Source organism: Schistocerca cancellata, chromosome 11 (genome assembly GCF_023864275.1).
Source record: "Schistocerca cancellata isolate TAMUIC-IGC-003103 chromosome 11, iqSchCanc2.1, whole genome shotgun sequence".
NCBI lineage: Eukaryota > Metazoa > Arthropoda > Insecta > Orthoptera > Acrididae > Schistocerca > Schistocerca cancellata.
Window position 1 is genome coordinate 152,014,055 of NC_064636.1, and position 17,495 is coordinate 152,031,549.

General features: G+C 40.5%; 1 protein-coding gene across 2 annotated transcripts in view; it reads right to left on the reverse strand.

The window, feature by feature from the left end:
- Positions 1 to 17,495, reverse strand: part of LOC126108808 (zinc finger protein 99-like) — a 230,277-nt gene that overhangs the window by 60,966 nt on the left and 151,816 nt on the right. For both annotated transcript variants that reach the window (XM_049914172.1, XM_049914173.1), the window contains one exon: positions 15,632 to 15,733. In XM_049914172.1, the coding sequence (XP_049770129.1) occupies positions 15,632 to 15,733 (102 nt within the window). The remainder of the gene's footprint in view (positions 1 to 15,631; positions 15,734 to 17,495) is intronic.

Here is a 17,495-nt window from a genome sequence, read left to right on the forward strand (position 1 = left end):
CACTGAAAAATGACACTGAAAAGAGCATTTTTTCATGAGATAAGGAGTTACTGGAACATGTAGTCTACTGTCAATTCATGTGTACTATGAACTCAAGTATAAAGCATAAAAATTGTATTTCCTAAACTTCACTCCACATTAAATAATGAAGTTGAGTGGTAAAGAAGTAAAATGGAAAAATAGATTGATGCTGACAGGTAACAAAAATATGCAAAAGTTAATGGTTCCAATGCTGATATAGTGTCAGAAACTGATAAGCAAATTTTATATTTCACTGCTTCATTAAAAACTCACAATCTGCAGAATTGGGGACATGTGCAAAATGGATCTCTCAAATCTGGAGATCCATAGACAGACTTTGTAGATAATTTTCCTGGTTAATGAAGACAAAATCTGAAGTGCTTATTCATCACCTGAACAAGTACAGGCTTCACAGGTCATGCCTGGATGCTTTGGAAACATTTTATCATGCCATCATCACTAATCAGATCTAACACTTGTTGCTGTGTTCTTGTACAAATTATGGTTGATGTAAAGAAGAACATCTCATGTCTCAAACAAGTTGACAATCTGTTGAGATGGCTGTACTTCCCTATTTGAAAACAAGTACACATTATTCAGTTTGTGGTTGAAAGTATTTAAAGTGTAAATGGACTGTTATTCTTTGCTGTATGTCATAGTAAAGTTGTGATGGATGCTATTGGCGGTACTATGAGGAGAGGAGTGTGGAACAAGATGAAACGCAGAAAATGGTAAGCTGGCCGAGCTACATATTTTTATGAATGTGCACAAACGCAGATTCAAGCAAAAACCATGTTTTATGGTACTGGGAGATGGTTTCTGGACAACTGAGAGAGCGTAACTTACACTCAGGTGACGTGTTTTGCTCATATTCAAAACTATTATTATTTTCTACCTTGAGCTATCACAATATTCTTGTCACAACAACCCTGAAGTTTGAAAAAAACCAAACATCTTCTCATAACAGAGGATGCAACCCATCACAGATGTTTTGTTTTGTTTTGTTTTAGGATGCAAAAAATGACTGGGGGTCATATGTGCCCCAGTCAAAACTACAGAACACGAACACACAGAGGAGTTAAACGACTATACGTCAGTCCCAATGGACAGAATAGAAGACCACTAAAAACAGTCACGTGGAAAAAGGGCTAAGAAACCCCATACAAAAAGGGAGTTCCAAAATTAAATGGCCTTCGCCTTATGACTTCGGAAGGTAAAAAATAAAATGCGGTCAACAGCCCGCACGTCATTCGCTAAAATGGCTGATAAATCAGATGGCAAACCAAAGCTGGCATGTAAAAAAAGGGCATTCCAGCAGGAGGGTATTCCAGCAGGAAGTGATGGGCAGTTAAATTTGGGTGCAATGGGCACAAAGTGGTGGGGTAGCGCCACTTAGCAAATGATAATGGCTAAAAAGGCAGTGCCCAATACACAGCAAAGTTAAAATATTCTCCTCCTGACAGGAGGGGCGAGAGGCCATCCATGGTGCTGGGAGAGACCTAATAAGTCGAAGCTTATTCCCATGAAGGAAGGACCATTGGTGATGTCAAAGGGACACCACCTTGCAACAGACAGCAATGCAGAGATCATCGGAGGTAATATTGGCACTCGTGGGCTGCGGTATGATGACTGCAGCCTTGGCAGCAACATCAGCAGACTCGTTTCCTGGCAGACCGACATGACCAGGGACCCACCCACAGAAACGCGATACTGACTCCGCTTAAGAGTGAGCAAGTGACAGTTTTCCTGGACCGACTGCACTAACGAATGAGCAGTGTACAGCGAACTTAGACTTTGCAGGGCACTGAGTGAGTCTGAGCAGAGGACACAATTAGAAATGCTGTGTTGCTGGATGTACTCTGCGGCCTGTACAAGGCGAAGAGCTTGGCTGTAAATACTGAGGAATGTGCCGGAAGTCGGTAACAAAAGATATGGGTGCCAATGATGAAGGCACACCTGACCCCATGGTCAGTTCGAGAGCCATCAGTGTAGACAAATGTACTATTGCGAAGTACCATGCGAAAGTTGTGGAACTGGAGGTGATAGACCAAGGTTGGAGTAGTGTCCTTAGGAAGTGAATGCAGGTTGAGGTTAACATGGGCCCCTGCACAAAGCCAAGGTAGTGAATGGTTAACACCCACTGGGAAAGTTGCAGCTAGTGTGGCGTTAAGCCACCGTATCAAGTGGCGAAAGTGGGCCCCATACTGACGATCAAAGGTATCAAGAAAGAAGGAGGCATAGGTGGGGTGGCCACACATGGTAGACAAATGGCATGCATATCTGCTGGGGATAAAGACACGGCAGTAGGACAGTGATAGTTCAGCAGCTTCAGCAGACAGACTCTCAATGGGGTTGGTGTAAAAGGTGCCTGTGGCCTAACGGATGCCATAATGGTAGATAGTGTTCAGACGGCATAAGAGGGATGCGTTGTCAGACACATAAAGAAAGCATCCATAGTTGAGTTTCAAACAGACAAGTGACTGGTACAAACAAAGGAGGCGAAGGAGGGTGGTTTGATTGGCACCCAGGGTGTACCATTGAGAACACACAGGATACTGAGGGACCGAGTACAGTGGGCAGCCAGGTAAGTCACATGGGAGGACTAAAAGTGTTTCCTATAGAGCCTGAGCCCAAGAAATTTCGTGGTTTCGAGAAATGGAGGCGCAACAGGCCAAAGATGGAGAGATGGTGGGAGAAACCATTTCCAACGCCAGAAATTCATACAGATGGTTTTGTCAGGGGAAAAGTGAAAGCCATAATCGATGCTCCAGGAGTAAAGATGATCAAGACACCACTGGAGATGCCGCTCAGTGCGACAGGTCCATGGAGAACTACAATAGATGGCACAATCGTCAACAAAAAGAAAGCCGGTGATGCCTGGCATGAGACAGGCCATTATAGGGTAAATGGCGATAGAGAAGAGGACGATGCTCAGGGCGGAACACTCAGGCAGACTCTTTTACTGGATAAAGTTGTCCAATAAGGCAGAACCCACACACACCTTGAAAGCTGTCTTGTAATAATACCCGAAGAAAACAGGGCAGGCACCCATCGAAGCCCTATGTGTAAAGAGTACAGAGGATACCAGTTCTCCAGCAGGTGTCTTAGGCCTTCTCCAAACTGAAAAACATGGCCACAATCCGGGATTTCTGCAGAAAACGATTCATGATACGGGTGGAAAAAGTAACGATATGGTCAAATGCAGAACGCCGTGCTCAAAATCCACACTGTGCATTCGTCAGTAAATTGTGAGACACGAACCACCACACCAGCTGGGGGTGAATCATATGTTCCATTGCCTTGCAAACACAGCTGGTATGAGATGGGGCAGTAGCTAGAAGGAAGATTTTTGTCCTTACTGGGCTTAGGTATGGGTATTCCATACTGTAGGTATGGGTATTCACGCCAGCATCCACCAAATTTGCCCCCTGCCCAAATGTGGTTGTACGTGTTAAGCAGGAAGTGCTTGCCCGCAAGAGAAAGAAGCTGTAACATCTGAATGCGGATGGCATCCGGCCCTGGGGTGGAGGATCAGGATGAACTGAGAGCATGGTCTAGCTCCCTCAAGACTCGGAGAACAGAAGGGTATTGCCCGAGCCGCTTGCTTTTGATGGAGGAAGGCAGGGTGATAGTGGGAAGAGCTTGAAACTTCCCCAAAATGGCGGCCCAAGGTGTTGGAAATAGCAATAGGATTCATGATGACATCGTCAGGTACTGTTAGGCTGGAAATTGGGGAATGGATCTTGGTCCCAAAGAGCTGTTGGAGGATGGCCCACACAACATAGGAAGGTGTGGAACTGTTAAATGAACCAGTGAATGAAATCCAGTAAGCTCTATTGCTATCCCGAAGAACTCGACAACACTTTTCACCCATCTGTTTATAATGAATGCAGTTTTCTAGCATAGGGTGGCATGTCTCCATGAAAAATTCCATCGCGGCATGCTTCAGTCCACCAAGGGACTGGGACACGATGTGGTAGAGAGGAAGTGCAGGGGATGGAATGTTCTGCAGCAGTAAGGATAACATTTGTGAGATATACGACTTAGTCATCACAACTGGGAAATCTTGTTCTTCAAAGGTCGCCAGGCAAGAGTAAAGTTGCCAGTCAGCCTTAAGGAGCTACCATTTAGCTGTACATGCAGATGGGGTAGGAGTCAGCAAACGGACAGCATACGGGAGATGGTCACTTGAGTAGTTGTCAGAATTAACGGACCACTCAAGACGATGGGCAAGCTGGGCAGTGCAGAAAGATAGGTCCAAATGGGGATTGGTGTGTGAAGAGTCAGAAAGGAAAGTGGGTGCTCCAGTGTTAAGGCAGAAGAGGTTAAGTTGGTTAAGAAGGTCAGCCAAGAGGACACCTCTCTGAGAGGACCTGGGAGAACCCCAAAGGGGATTCTGTGCATTGAAGTCACCGAGTACCAAAAACGGGTGAGGTAGCTGCCCAATAAGTTGAAGGAAGTCTGCTCTGGTGACATCGAAGGATGGAGGTACATAAATGGTGCAGAGAGAGAAAGTCAGGAAGGGAAGGAAAAGGCGAACTGCCACAGCTTGGAGACTGGCAGTCAGTGAGATGGACTGACTATGAATGTCATCCCATATGAGCAGCATGATGCCCCCATGAGAGGGAATGCCAACCCCAGGGTGAAGGTCAAAAGGAATCAATAAGAAATTTGGAAGCTCAAAGCAGCCATGAGGGCACAATTTGTTTCCTGAACAGTACAAGGGGGCTAAAAGCAGCCATAAATCTTTTTTGTGTGACCAAAGGCTGCCAACGTTCCATTGGAGGAGAGTCATGATGAAGAGATGTGGGGGTGTCACCTCGGTGACTGTTGAGTGACAGCTGGGGAAGAGGCACTACTACTGGACACAGAAGCAGGAGAATCCTGCTCCATGGGGTTCACGGAAGCATCAGCTTTCTTGTGCAGTCAGTCTGTGGAGTCCAACACCAAAAAATGGTTGCTGGTGTGCACCAGTGACACAGAGGCTGACCAGGCTAAGGGACCAAGTACCGACAGCATGGAAGAAGATCTTCAAGGTGGCGAAGGAGAAGACTGCCTTTGGAGGACTTCTTTGAGCCTTCCCAGTTAGATGAAGACTCGAGTGGTGTTTGGCTGGAAGGATGGAGGAAGTCTTCATGGGAGTACTCCTCCTGTCCTTTCCTGCCTGCAGGTTGTGTAGTGGGTGGCTTCGCCCCTTTAGGCGAGTTTGACGGTTTGTTGCACAGCACGACGGCAATGTTACTTTGATACTGAGCGATTTCACAACCTCAGAGCCAAGTCTGAGGTCGCATGTGCGTGGCCATGTCGTTCATGGAGCGAGGGGTAAAAAGGACAGAACTATAGGTACCAGATGGGAGAACACAGGGTTTGCAACTAGCCAGTAACCTGTGAGCAACTGGATAACGCACCTTTTCCTTTATCCTCTTGAACAGCCTGCTAATCTACATACACGGGACACTCCTGAGAGGTGGCGGCTTGGCCGGCATTGCAGTTGATACAGCAGGAAGAAGGAGGTGGACAATTGCCCTCATGCATATCCCTACCACAGGCAACTTATGTGGCTGGGTGTGAACAACACGCTCTAGTGTGGTTAAAATGATTACACTGGTAGTAACACATTGGGTTCGGAATGTATGGCTGGACGGCGATAATTTCATAGCCTGCTTTGAGCTTAGATGGAAGCAACACCCTATCAAAGGTGAGAAACAGTGTGGCTGGGCATCAAGATGGAATTAACTTTTCATTACACGATGAACAGCAATGACACTCTGATCAGAGAGGTAAGATTGTATTTCAGCTTTTGTTAGACCATCGAGCAGCCTGGTGTAAATTATACCATGAGAAGAATTCAAGGTTCTGTGGGCCTCGATATGAACAGGGTAACCATCGTGAAGTAAGGCAGCAAGCAGTTGTGCTTGAGAATCAGAAGTGCTCTCCAAAAGCAAAGTGCCATTCCGTAAACGAGAGCAGGATTTCACAGGATCAGCAATTGCATCTACACCTTTCTGAATAATAAATGGCTTTACTGTAGCAAAGGACTGACCATCTTCAGTACGTGAGACCACGAGGAACCATGGTGCAGCGGGAAGGGTCTTTGAATCATTAGCCTCATTGCGTTTAAAATTTGTAGAAGTTGAGTGGGAAGATGATTGATTCATCGTGAGGAAATCCCCCATTATTGCCAGTGTCTCCGATGGTGTGCTCCTTCCAACTGGGGGCCCCTTCACAAGGGGGCACACCTATTTTAGATGACTGTTCACACCTCATGTCACACCTGGTATAAAACAATTTCTATGGCATCTCTGAAAACGCAGAAGCTATGGAAGCGTTTTTGAAACCCATTCCAAAGGCTACAATTTATTCGCACAATACAAAAGTGACAGCTCTTTTTGTTAGAAATGAACAAATCTGAACATTAAAAAATCAACCAATGGTTATTTAAAAAGCAACAGATATTACTTATGTGTTTAGAATTGGGACATACGACTGTGTTGCAACATGAATCTTTTTTTTTTTTTAAGGACAAAATATAATATCATGAAAAACTGAAAGACTTGTGTGTTTAAATCATATGATTTAGGTATAGTTTTAGTTTTTTAGAGTATCAAAAATTGCATTAAAAACGACGCTATTTGGGCGAGCCATGTATAGAATCTATGGTGTCCCCAATGCAATTAGTTTTTTACTTTTATCTTCAAGATTTCAAGTTTTAGATTCAATTATTGCCTGCCTAATTTAACACATTCCTTATATATTTTGATTTTAAAGGAAAGGTTCAATTCAAATAATTTCTGATTTACACATAATTTTAAAAAATTATTTCAGGAGTTACCTTTAATTCCACACAGGCAACTGCGTGAACACATTATCAATCAAATAGAAAAGGAAATGTTACTATAACAATTAATGAAACTTGAATTTCATACATGTGATCGCCCAAGAGGAAACTTGGAATCACTCTTTGTCAGCTGAATTGTACTTTAGATTCAACTGACAGTTAATGAGTAAGTATACTGTTGTATTCCATTTAGATATAATTGTATTTCCATCCACTGCAACTACCAGGCCTACTGATCATGCTACAAATTCAAATTATTTCCAACATTGATTGGTGGATATTTAGTGCTTCTGCCATTTCGGCAATGAAGTAAACAATTTTATTAACTAATTTACAGGTTCTGTCAATTCTTCATTGTATTTTCTTCATACGAAATTTCTTTTAGAAGCTAGGCTCATTTGTTGATAACTTACAAAATATTTCAGTGCACGCTTTGTGTTGTTCATTAAAATTATCCAAATCAATATCTCAAAACAAGAGTAATTAGCTTTTATGTTGGAAAACTGTCACAACACGGCTGACCCACACACTACTACCCAAATGTTCTAATAATGGTGCACAGATTACATAAACTCTCAACAGCCACAGCATTTTATGACAAGAAATTAGCAATCTTCTGACATTTACTCAGCCATACCTCAGAATTATTTTGAGAAAATATTAAATTCTTTATAAACTTGACAACTAAAGACAATAGGATTCATCATTGAACATTTAGCACACATGCACTGAGTTCATTGCACTGCAAAAGATATGTACAATACCAATCCATGTCTGCACCATCTGTAATCAGACATTGGGCTTAAGAGACGAAGTATTATTTTGAACATTATACATATTGGTTAGACAGAGATGAAAGGAAACACAGTTTACCAGTAAAATGAAAAAAGGTTAGGCATATGTACCCATTTGCAGCAAGTATTTGGTTGGTATATCGCTCATGGCATATTTCCGTAAGTTTAATAAACACAACAGATACAAATAAGAGAGACTAATAATCAACAAAACGTTCTCCTGAGTCTCCCAATGGTGGGATGAGTTTTTCATTCTGTAACTGTAGAAGTCACCTGGTTTTAAGGCGAAGAAATCGTTGAGCAAGGTTCAGAGCACATTTTCATCTGGAAAGGAAGTTTCTAGAAGGTTGTTCAACAGAGAGCAGAAAAGGAGAAAATCTGAGGGTGCTACATCAGGTGAATAAGGTGGCTGTGCAATGACTTCAGTCTAGCAGATCACGGGCGGGTGTTATCCTCGAGTAGTGTCCTCCTGGTCTTTGTTCATGTACTGTGTCAGCAACACATCTCAGTTGTTGACAATAAATGTCAGCAGTAATCAGTGGTTACATCTCAAGGAAGCAATTCATAGTAAACCACACTGGCTGCGTTTTGTTGCTGCCTTTTGTTGCTGCTCAGCCATTCATTTCTTTTCCTTATTTTAGCACAAAGCCACCATTTATGATCAGCATAATGATAGCGGGGAGGAATGGTTAGTGTTGTTCACAAGCCAACTAATGACAAGCAAGCACAGATGCACATATGGCCACCCCTTTTTTGTGATTTTGGTTTAGTGCACGTGATATCCGTACACCTTATTTTTGAGCCTTCCCCAATGCATAAAAATTTCATGAGGTCACAAAATGATCACAGTTTATCGAATTTGCCAGTTCTCAAGTACAATGATATGGATCATTGTGAATTAATGCATTTAAATGATCTTCATCAAATCCTTCAGGTAAGTCACTAATGGCCAAACAATTCTCCTTAGAATGACAAAACAGTTTTCTTGCCAAGCTCTGTCCAATGGCATTAAACACAAACAGAGTGCAAATGTTTCTGGCTGCCTCCACTGCTGTTACTCTTCTATACAACCCAAACAGATGAGTATGTCAAAAATGCTCCTATTTCTCCAGTTGGCACTCCACTTTCTAGTGACCACTGTTCCACTCAGTATCTCCAAATGACAAAATGACAATATGTAAACTCAAATGTATGTCAACTAAAATAGCAACAGTGAACTACAAATAAAAAATTACAATTGATAAATAAACCCTCAGCAACTGGAATACTAACGTGCAAAACGAAAGTGCTATCAACTTATGCACCAGCCTATTATTTAGAAAAAAACTGAAAAATGTCAGACCATGAAAACAATAATTTCTTAACAGTAGCTGAAAACACTGGGGAGGAAAGAGACAATTGAAATTAAATCCGTAAGACTCAGTCAGGAAGTGTATACTTGACCAGGCATCAGTTTCATCAGATGAATGGTCAAATCAATCACAAGAATCATTTGGTGACAGAAGCAGGAGCTCTTCTTGTTATGATTGTAACAATCTAATTACTAAAATATTGTGCTGACTTGGAAGCATGACTGAAATATGAAGTAGAAGTTGAGAAAACTTATTGGCATCCCATTACAACCTTCATCTCCCTTTACTCAGGAAACTAGTGTTATGGAGTTAAAAGAGTTACACTTACAAGAAGTGAATCTTAGCTTAGCAACAAAAAACTGGGTCATAGATAGAGGTCTGCGCAGATAAGAAAAGTGCAATCCGCATCCGCAAGGTCCTAATCCACAACCGCATCCGCGGCAATTAATCCGCATCCGCAAGTTCCTTATCCGCATCTGCATATATTTAAGTTTTGAATCAGTAATTAATAGTAATAGACAGTAGTACTTAGAATTATCATACGTAATGACATAGTTATTGTCAGGGTGCCATTTCTGCGACAACTTAACTACTTTTTATACATACTAAGATGATATCTGTTCATTTGGACATGTCCGAAAGAACAGATACCATCGGTGACCATGCAGCTCGTTAGAATGAAATTACAATGAAATGAACACCCTTAGTTGCTTACAGGTGCTGACATACGCCAACGCGGACAGAAGAAAATGTGAGCCCCGAACGGGACTCTAACCCTGGATCTCCTGCTTACATGGCAGACGCTCTAACCATCTGATGGTAGACAGTGGGCAGGTTTGCCACCCAGAGAGCACTTCACAGGCCACGCAAAAGACACGGTCGTGGAAACAGATTAGGCACAGGTCTCTTGGGTACAGCTACGTCAGTCGTAGCCAGGGACTGAGGACAACAGACATCCGCTCTACCCGGAACCTGCAAGATTCCAAGAATGTCAACAGACTTGAAGTTTTCAACTAACATTGCAATATATGTCCTGGCCAGATGGCTTGCTCATTACCCGCAGATGACCTGCGGATATTCGCGCCGGTTGTGATTTTATCTGCCAAGTAACAAATACCGTGGATATATCCATGGATATCCGCATCTGCGCAGACCTCTAGTCATAGTAATAAATGATACCTTGGGAGGAAAACTGAATAAAAATGGGGAGACAATACATGCGATGTCCCACAGGTTTCAGCATTAGACTTATCCTGACCTACGTAAATGTGCTAAAACCACTGGAAGAGCCTTCAAAATCTGAAATGTTTGCTGATGACACAGAACAGAACAAAAATTTACCTTTATACTTACAAAAACACACATCATGCAATTCAAAACAAAACCAAAAGACTTACAGATACAAGGAGGTATCAATGGCAGATTGGATGATGGATCCATGAGCAAAGTTCTTGGGCATTTGGATCGTTAATGAATTAATGAGGCACCAGCATGAGAATGAGTTAACCAAAAAAAATCTCTCTGCCTTGCAATTATAAAAGTTCCTACAGAGTTTCAACTTGCAGAAATGCTTCCTAGCTTGCTTTCACTCAGTACTATCTGACAGAATATTCTTATAGGGCATGGCAGCTATGAAAAAAATTAGTACTTATCCTATACAACCCTGTAGTATGAATGTGATGGGAACACCTTGCATAAACCTCTTCCTTGGCCTAGGGAATCTTTCCCCTTCATGTTACAATGGAACTCACTATTGGCTTTTACATTAAATAACATATAAATATTTTATTTATTTCTAGTTAGCTGACCCAAAAGATAATACTAAAAACAAGTAAAAAATCCAAAATACACATAATTGCCTCTAGGTGAGTAATGCTGATGGGATCAACTTGACAAGTCTACCAATTTGTTGACCCCATTTCAATTGAAATCAAAGCAGGCTCCAACGAATTGTATGAAGTATATTTCATTTAGTGTGTGACCAGTAATGTCTACTACTTCCAGTAGCAGGTCATTTCTGATTGCTTTACATCTTAAAAACTCGAGGGATAAGACTTGAACTGGTAGCTGCAACATTAATAAGGGTAATGTGCTGTGCAATATGGAACAGGAAGTTTGTTGGTAGTGATCATAATTTATCATTAAACTTATGAAATGTGATGAACAGTTTAGTAAGATTAACACTGAACTGAATCTGGAGACTAGGGAATTCTGTAACAAATTGAAGAAAGTTGACAATATTGGGAAACACACAGATGGATGGAAAACAGAAGAGATGGAAAATTATACGAAATATAATGGATGGTTTACCACTGCATTGGAACCTGCACAAAAGAGCACTTCTGAACAGTAGGCTGTACGAGAGATTGGATCAGCTGTAAGAGGGTGCAGATCTGACCTTGAAATTTGCTTCATCTCACAGTATGGTACCTTTTTTATTGGTGGAATTTTGTGAAAGGCTCCAAATATGTGTCTCCTCTTCCAACAACTTTGGATAGACTATGATGCTACATGGGAACAGTAGTGAGTTTCCTAAACTGACATGCTTGCAAATGCATGCATCAAGTCTATCACCTGGATGCTTAAATGAGATGAATAGAATTTTGATATTTGTGATCAGTAAATGACGAAGCTGATCCTAAACACAGCTGTGAGAAGCACATTAATGTTTTATGTGCAGACACAAATTGTACACAATGGGAAAATCTTATAGTATAGGCATATATAGAAGTAAAAATTGGACCCCAATTCTGTACCTTTATTTATGAGAAAGTTATAGCCTTGTGAAATCTGATGATTTTAGACACCCTGAGGAATTGCTTATACAGGTATAATTTCTTTCAGTAAAATATGATAACCTTAATTTGTCTTGATGGGTTGCATCTATTATTGAATGTTTCAGAATTTTTTTTTAATAAAATTAAATTTGCTTTCAACACCATAACCTCTGCTACGGCTAGGTGTGAACGTTATTCAAGTGTTCATTCTTTGATTTACACATTGCAATCCATAAATGAAGATGTGGATGGATGTGGGATGAGCCAGGCTACAAATCTGAAGGCAGAAACTCCCACAGGAATTTACCTCTAAAGTATACTGACAACCATCTGCTTGTGACTAATCTACTCATGCAGCTAATTATGGGAACTGCTAATAGATTATTTTGTATGTATGTATATGTACATTTACTACTATGAAAAATGTCACTGTTGCTCCTACTACATTAGTCAGCTACATATTTTACGAAGTACCTCCACATACATCAATACTCCGCTATCTACCTAATGACGCTTGGTGGAGGGCACCCCGTAACCCTGCTAGTCATCTCCTTTCCCATTCCACTCGCAAATACAATGAGGGAGAAAGGTTGTTTATGTGCCTCCATATCAGCACTGATTTCTCATATTTTGTCATCATAGTCTTTATGTGCAATGTATGTTGTTGGAAACAACAAAATCATTTCTCCATAGCATTCCTCCAAAGAACATCACCTTCCCTCTGGGTATTCCCATTTGAGTTCCAGAAGCATCTCTGTAACACTTGTGTATTGTTTGAACCTATCAGTAACAGATGTAGCAGCCTGCCACTGAATCGCTTCTCCAACAAAGTATTAATACAACTTTACACAGAAATTGTATCAGCTGTCTACTTATTGCCAAAGTCGAAACCCATTCAACATAAAAACTGAATTTAAATGGAACTTTCATCCATGAGTCAAAATATTCTGCTGAGTACAAGAGTGGCTAATAAGGTAGTACTGAACTTGATTTCAGATACATGATATCTACTAGAAACTAACTATTCCTGTTCATCCACTCTACATCCAATCAAAACAGCAAAACCACACCCTAATACCCTACATACACAATATGAAGGGACCCAACTCTCTGAATGAAGGAATGAAAAATATACCTATGCTTAATTACATATTCATTCCATATGCATTCATCCAAATGACTGCAGAACATTGTGCACTCATCTCACCCTTTTGGCTCACTATTTCTCTGCAATATCACTCCATTGTATAACATCTTATTCTGAAATTAGCTGTGTTCTATTGGAACTGGCTGGAGATTTACCTCTCCCGGTTCTGTGAACATACAATAGTCTGGTACTCATCGTGTTCTACAATTAGTGACTGCATAGTCCTTCTATGTTCTTTCCCAAGACACCTGCTCCCAATCCACATTTGTGCCATCCACTTTCCTTTACAATACTTGATGGTTCAAAGAGACGATTCTCCCCATCTCTGAATCTCAATTTTCCTGATCTTCACTATAGCGGGACAAATTTCTCTACATGAGGAAAATCAACCATCAGGAGTCTAGTTCCTTAACTATACCATGCAACATGTGGATGGCACAGACACAATCAGCATATTTTTTAAACAATTTTTCTGAGACTGTCTTAAATTTCTAAAGACTTGTGGCATTACAAACCAACCTCCACATTCAATTTTTCAAGCACTGCCTCAACAGCCCTTCGTGATATTTAGCTGTTGGAAGCTTAAGGCAGGACATGAGCTTTCATTTGGTAGAACTTATATAGCCTTCATAGAATTTCAAACAACTGATAATTACTGTTCAACAGCAAGCAAATGATAAAGATCAATGCAACTTCTTCTTGATCCCAACATTGAATCTCACAACTTCATTCACTAGGTGATGAGTCTTTTACTATTGTCTTTCTGACTAATGCTATCTTCACATATGATGGCAATTAGAATCACAAGAATCATTAAACATAGGAAAAAAAAATATGCAATGAATGCACATCAAAATTAAGCCTGACAAATAAATATCTGATGAAGGAATCAGGTAGCACAGGTTTTCAGAAAAGATTCACACTGAGCATACAGTAACAAAGCTTGCTCTGGCTTCTCATGCAATTACCTAATAAAATTCCCAATTCCACAATTAATACTGAATCATGCTGGCCATGTGCCAGTATCAAAATGATCAGGCCTATTTTTCTCCATCATTATTAAGCCCTAGCATTTTATACTCCTGAGACCACAAGGAATGCTGACAGAGCTAACATGCTGACTGCACAACTGTATCTGCTACTCAGGATCACTGTTATGGTCACACATCCTATTCATAGATTTGCTACCACGTTTAATCTAAGTTACATATTTTCAAAGTAACAAGTGGGGTACAAGTCAGTGATTTCAGTTCCAACCACATGACCCGGTTTTCTAGATCACACAACCAGCAACACACTGTTCTGCACACTTGCTATGGCAGCAGCACCCTTGCAGTGGACACTACCCACTCTGGTCCTGGTGCCATGGAGACTTCATCTTCGACCTGTGATGTCTTGGGCACCACACAAAGGACAGTATGGCCTTTTGTATTTTCATGGTAAGTGGTCACCAACTACAATCCAGCCACTCTGACAGCTACAGCTATGCTCTAGTACTCCCTACAGTTCATCGTTTTAGCCAAACTCCTCATATGTGCATCCTTGACTACTATGCATGGTGTTCTCATTTCTGTAAAACCCTTCTTGTGGAACATCACTACTACTGTTTCACTTACTGTCCCATCTACTTGTGAAGCCAATGCATACCCTTCAGTTGTTTAAAATTGCATTATATGAGTCTCTGTGGCATTAAGTCTTAGGCTGTTAGCTACACATGAGCTACAATCGTTTAGATGCCCTCTGAGCTGTCCTTAGCATGATAGTTTGGTTGCTTGACCTGTGTGCTTGTATAATCACTACACATTTCAGTGTCTGAAGAGGCCACCATTTCATTTCAGTGCCTGAAGAATCCTTTATAACCACAGGAAGTTTGTTTATGGACATCAAGCTTGAGCCAGTACCTAACCTTCTGCAACTGTGTGTTGAATGTTCCCCAGTCTTTGTCTAATTTTATACCTTTGACATGTTTTTCAATGTGAGCATTCTTTCCCCTACCAAGGTCATAAAGCATATTTAAAAATTAATCTTTCTTCTTTAGATCTGCCAGGACTCGAATTATGAGGTCATACATGGCTTCATCTCTGTACAATCATTCACCAAAAGCCATACACAGACCTTTTCTATAACTGAAAAATTTATAACTAATACAACAAGTACCACAGAAACTTCCACAATATGTACAGGTTGTGGCCAAAGTATCAGGGCTGATCTGCAACACAAAATTTTCACTCTTTTTCAAAACCAAAAATTTTTTAGGGCAAACTCACGAATAACTATGATTCAACAAAAGATAAGAACAGCCACTGTTCTTTTGCATTGTATTTATCAGAGGCTACTGAAAGGAGGAATATTTCTCAAATGACGCACACTATTAGAACTTACACTTCATCTAAATGTGAATTTACTGTATCCATCACACACAGCCATTATACAATATAGCTGATATTAACAAGGGCTACAGAAAACAGAATTATATCAGCCACCAGTCCCATTCAACTTCTATTTAGAACAGTCAGTATGTAACAGGTGATATGAAAGTCGAGTGGACGAGTACAAGAATACTCTAGAATTATGAACAGCAACAAGTTCCAGACAACTGACATTCTGTGTGAATTTCACTGAAATGCAGCCTTTACTCTACACAATTAACAAAAGACTTATTCCTTGACTACATGCAATACATCAGAGATGTGAATACTTACAATATTTTCAGTTACATTCATTTCCAAATTTAGTTCAGGATCCTCCTTGATAAAATCAGTGAACCAAGATATTTCCAATGGATCTTCAACAGACTGAAAGACCTGAAAGACAAAAACAATCTGTGAATTATAACTGCTTGCAAACTTCTGTACATATGATACAGCTCTCAATATTCCTTTGTTATGAATGTCATCCAACTTTGCAGAGATTCTTATTCCTTGGGAAGAATGAGTGTCAGAATGCATCCAAATCAGTTCTAATGTCCCTGATCTTGCTGTCAGCCATTGTGTAGTATTCATTTGGCATACTTTCACTTCCTATTCCTGAGACACAATCCACTCTGATTTCAGAGGCACTACGACCTGCTCTATCGAGTGTTCATACTCCCATATACAAACTTGATGCATGTGTGTGAGGCAAAATTTCAAAATTAAGTTCAGATAATATAGGGATGCAAATAATCTTCCTGCTGTAAACCCATGAACAAGAGGGCTTTTTGGTCATTAATCAAATGAATATGGCATTCCACACATTATCATCAAAATTAACCAAATTTAATGCTATTTACACAGCATCTTGCTCTGTCACCATGTATTTTTTAGTGCCTGCTTTTTAGGAAACAAGGCAAATTTATGTCGTGTACTGGAGGAAAATCATAAGGAATTAAATACAGCCAATGCAGGATTTCAGTAATGATGTAAATACTACAGTGAATAGTGAGTGGGAAGTCAAATATACACACTACAGTTCAAAATCTTCTGTTATAGCACTGTTACACAGAGGCAATTTCTTCCAAGAGGAAGTCTTCCTTGCTCCATTGATACCAAATATGTATTTAAAGCATTCATTACATACAATCATAATAAAAAATTAATACAAAGGTAATGGTTAGTATAGATATGCTTGTTACATGTGCTGTTACAATACTATTGGTAGTAACTAGCAAATAACAAATCTAACTGCAGTCAACTATGTTGTTGTTGTTGTTGTTGTTGTTGTCTTCAGTCCTGATACTGGCTCGATGCAGCTCTCCATGGTACTCTATTCTGTGCAAGCTTCTTCATCGCCCAATACCTACTGCAGCCTACATCCTTCTGAATCTGCTTAGTGTATTCATCTCTTGGTCTCCCTCTACGCTTTTTACCCTCCAATACTAAATTGGTGATCCCTTGATGCCTCAGACCATTAGTTATGTGATCTACCCACCTAATCTTTAGCATTCTTCTGTAGCACCACATTACAAAAGCTTCTATTCTCTTCTTGTCCGAACTATTTATCGTCCATGTTTCACTTCCGTACATGGCTACACTCCATACAAACACTTTCAGAATCGACTTCCTGTCATTTAAATCTATACTAGATGTTAACAAATTTTTCTTCTTCAGAAACTGCCATGGCCAGTCTACATTTTATATCCTCTCTACTTCGACCATCATCAGTTATTTTGCTCCCCAAATAGCAAAACTCCTTTACAACTTTATGTGCCTCATTTCCTAATCTAATTCCCTCAGCATCACCCGACTTAATTCAACTACATTCCATTAACCTCGTTTTGCTTTTGTTGATGTTCATCTGATATCCTCCTTTCAAAACACAGCTGCTCTTCCAAGTCCTTTGCCGTCTCTGACAAAATTACAATGTCATCGGTGAACCTCAAAGTTTTTATTACTTCTCCACGGATTTTAATACCTACTCCAGACTTTTCTTTTGTTTCCTTTACTGCTTGCTCAATATACTGATTGAATATCATCGGGGAGAGGCTACAACCCTGTCTCACTCCCTTCCCAACCACTGCTTCCCTTTCATGTCCCTCGACTCTTATAACTGCCATCTGGTTCCTGTACAAATTGTAAATAGCCTTTT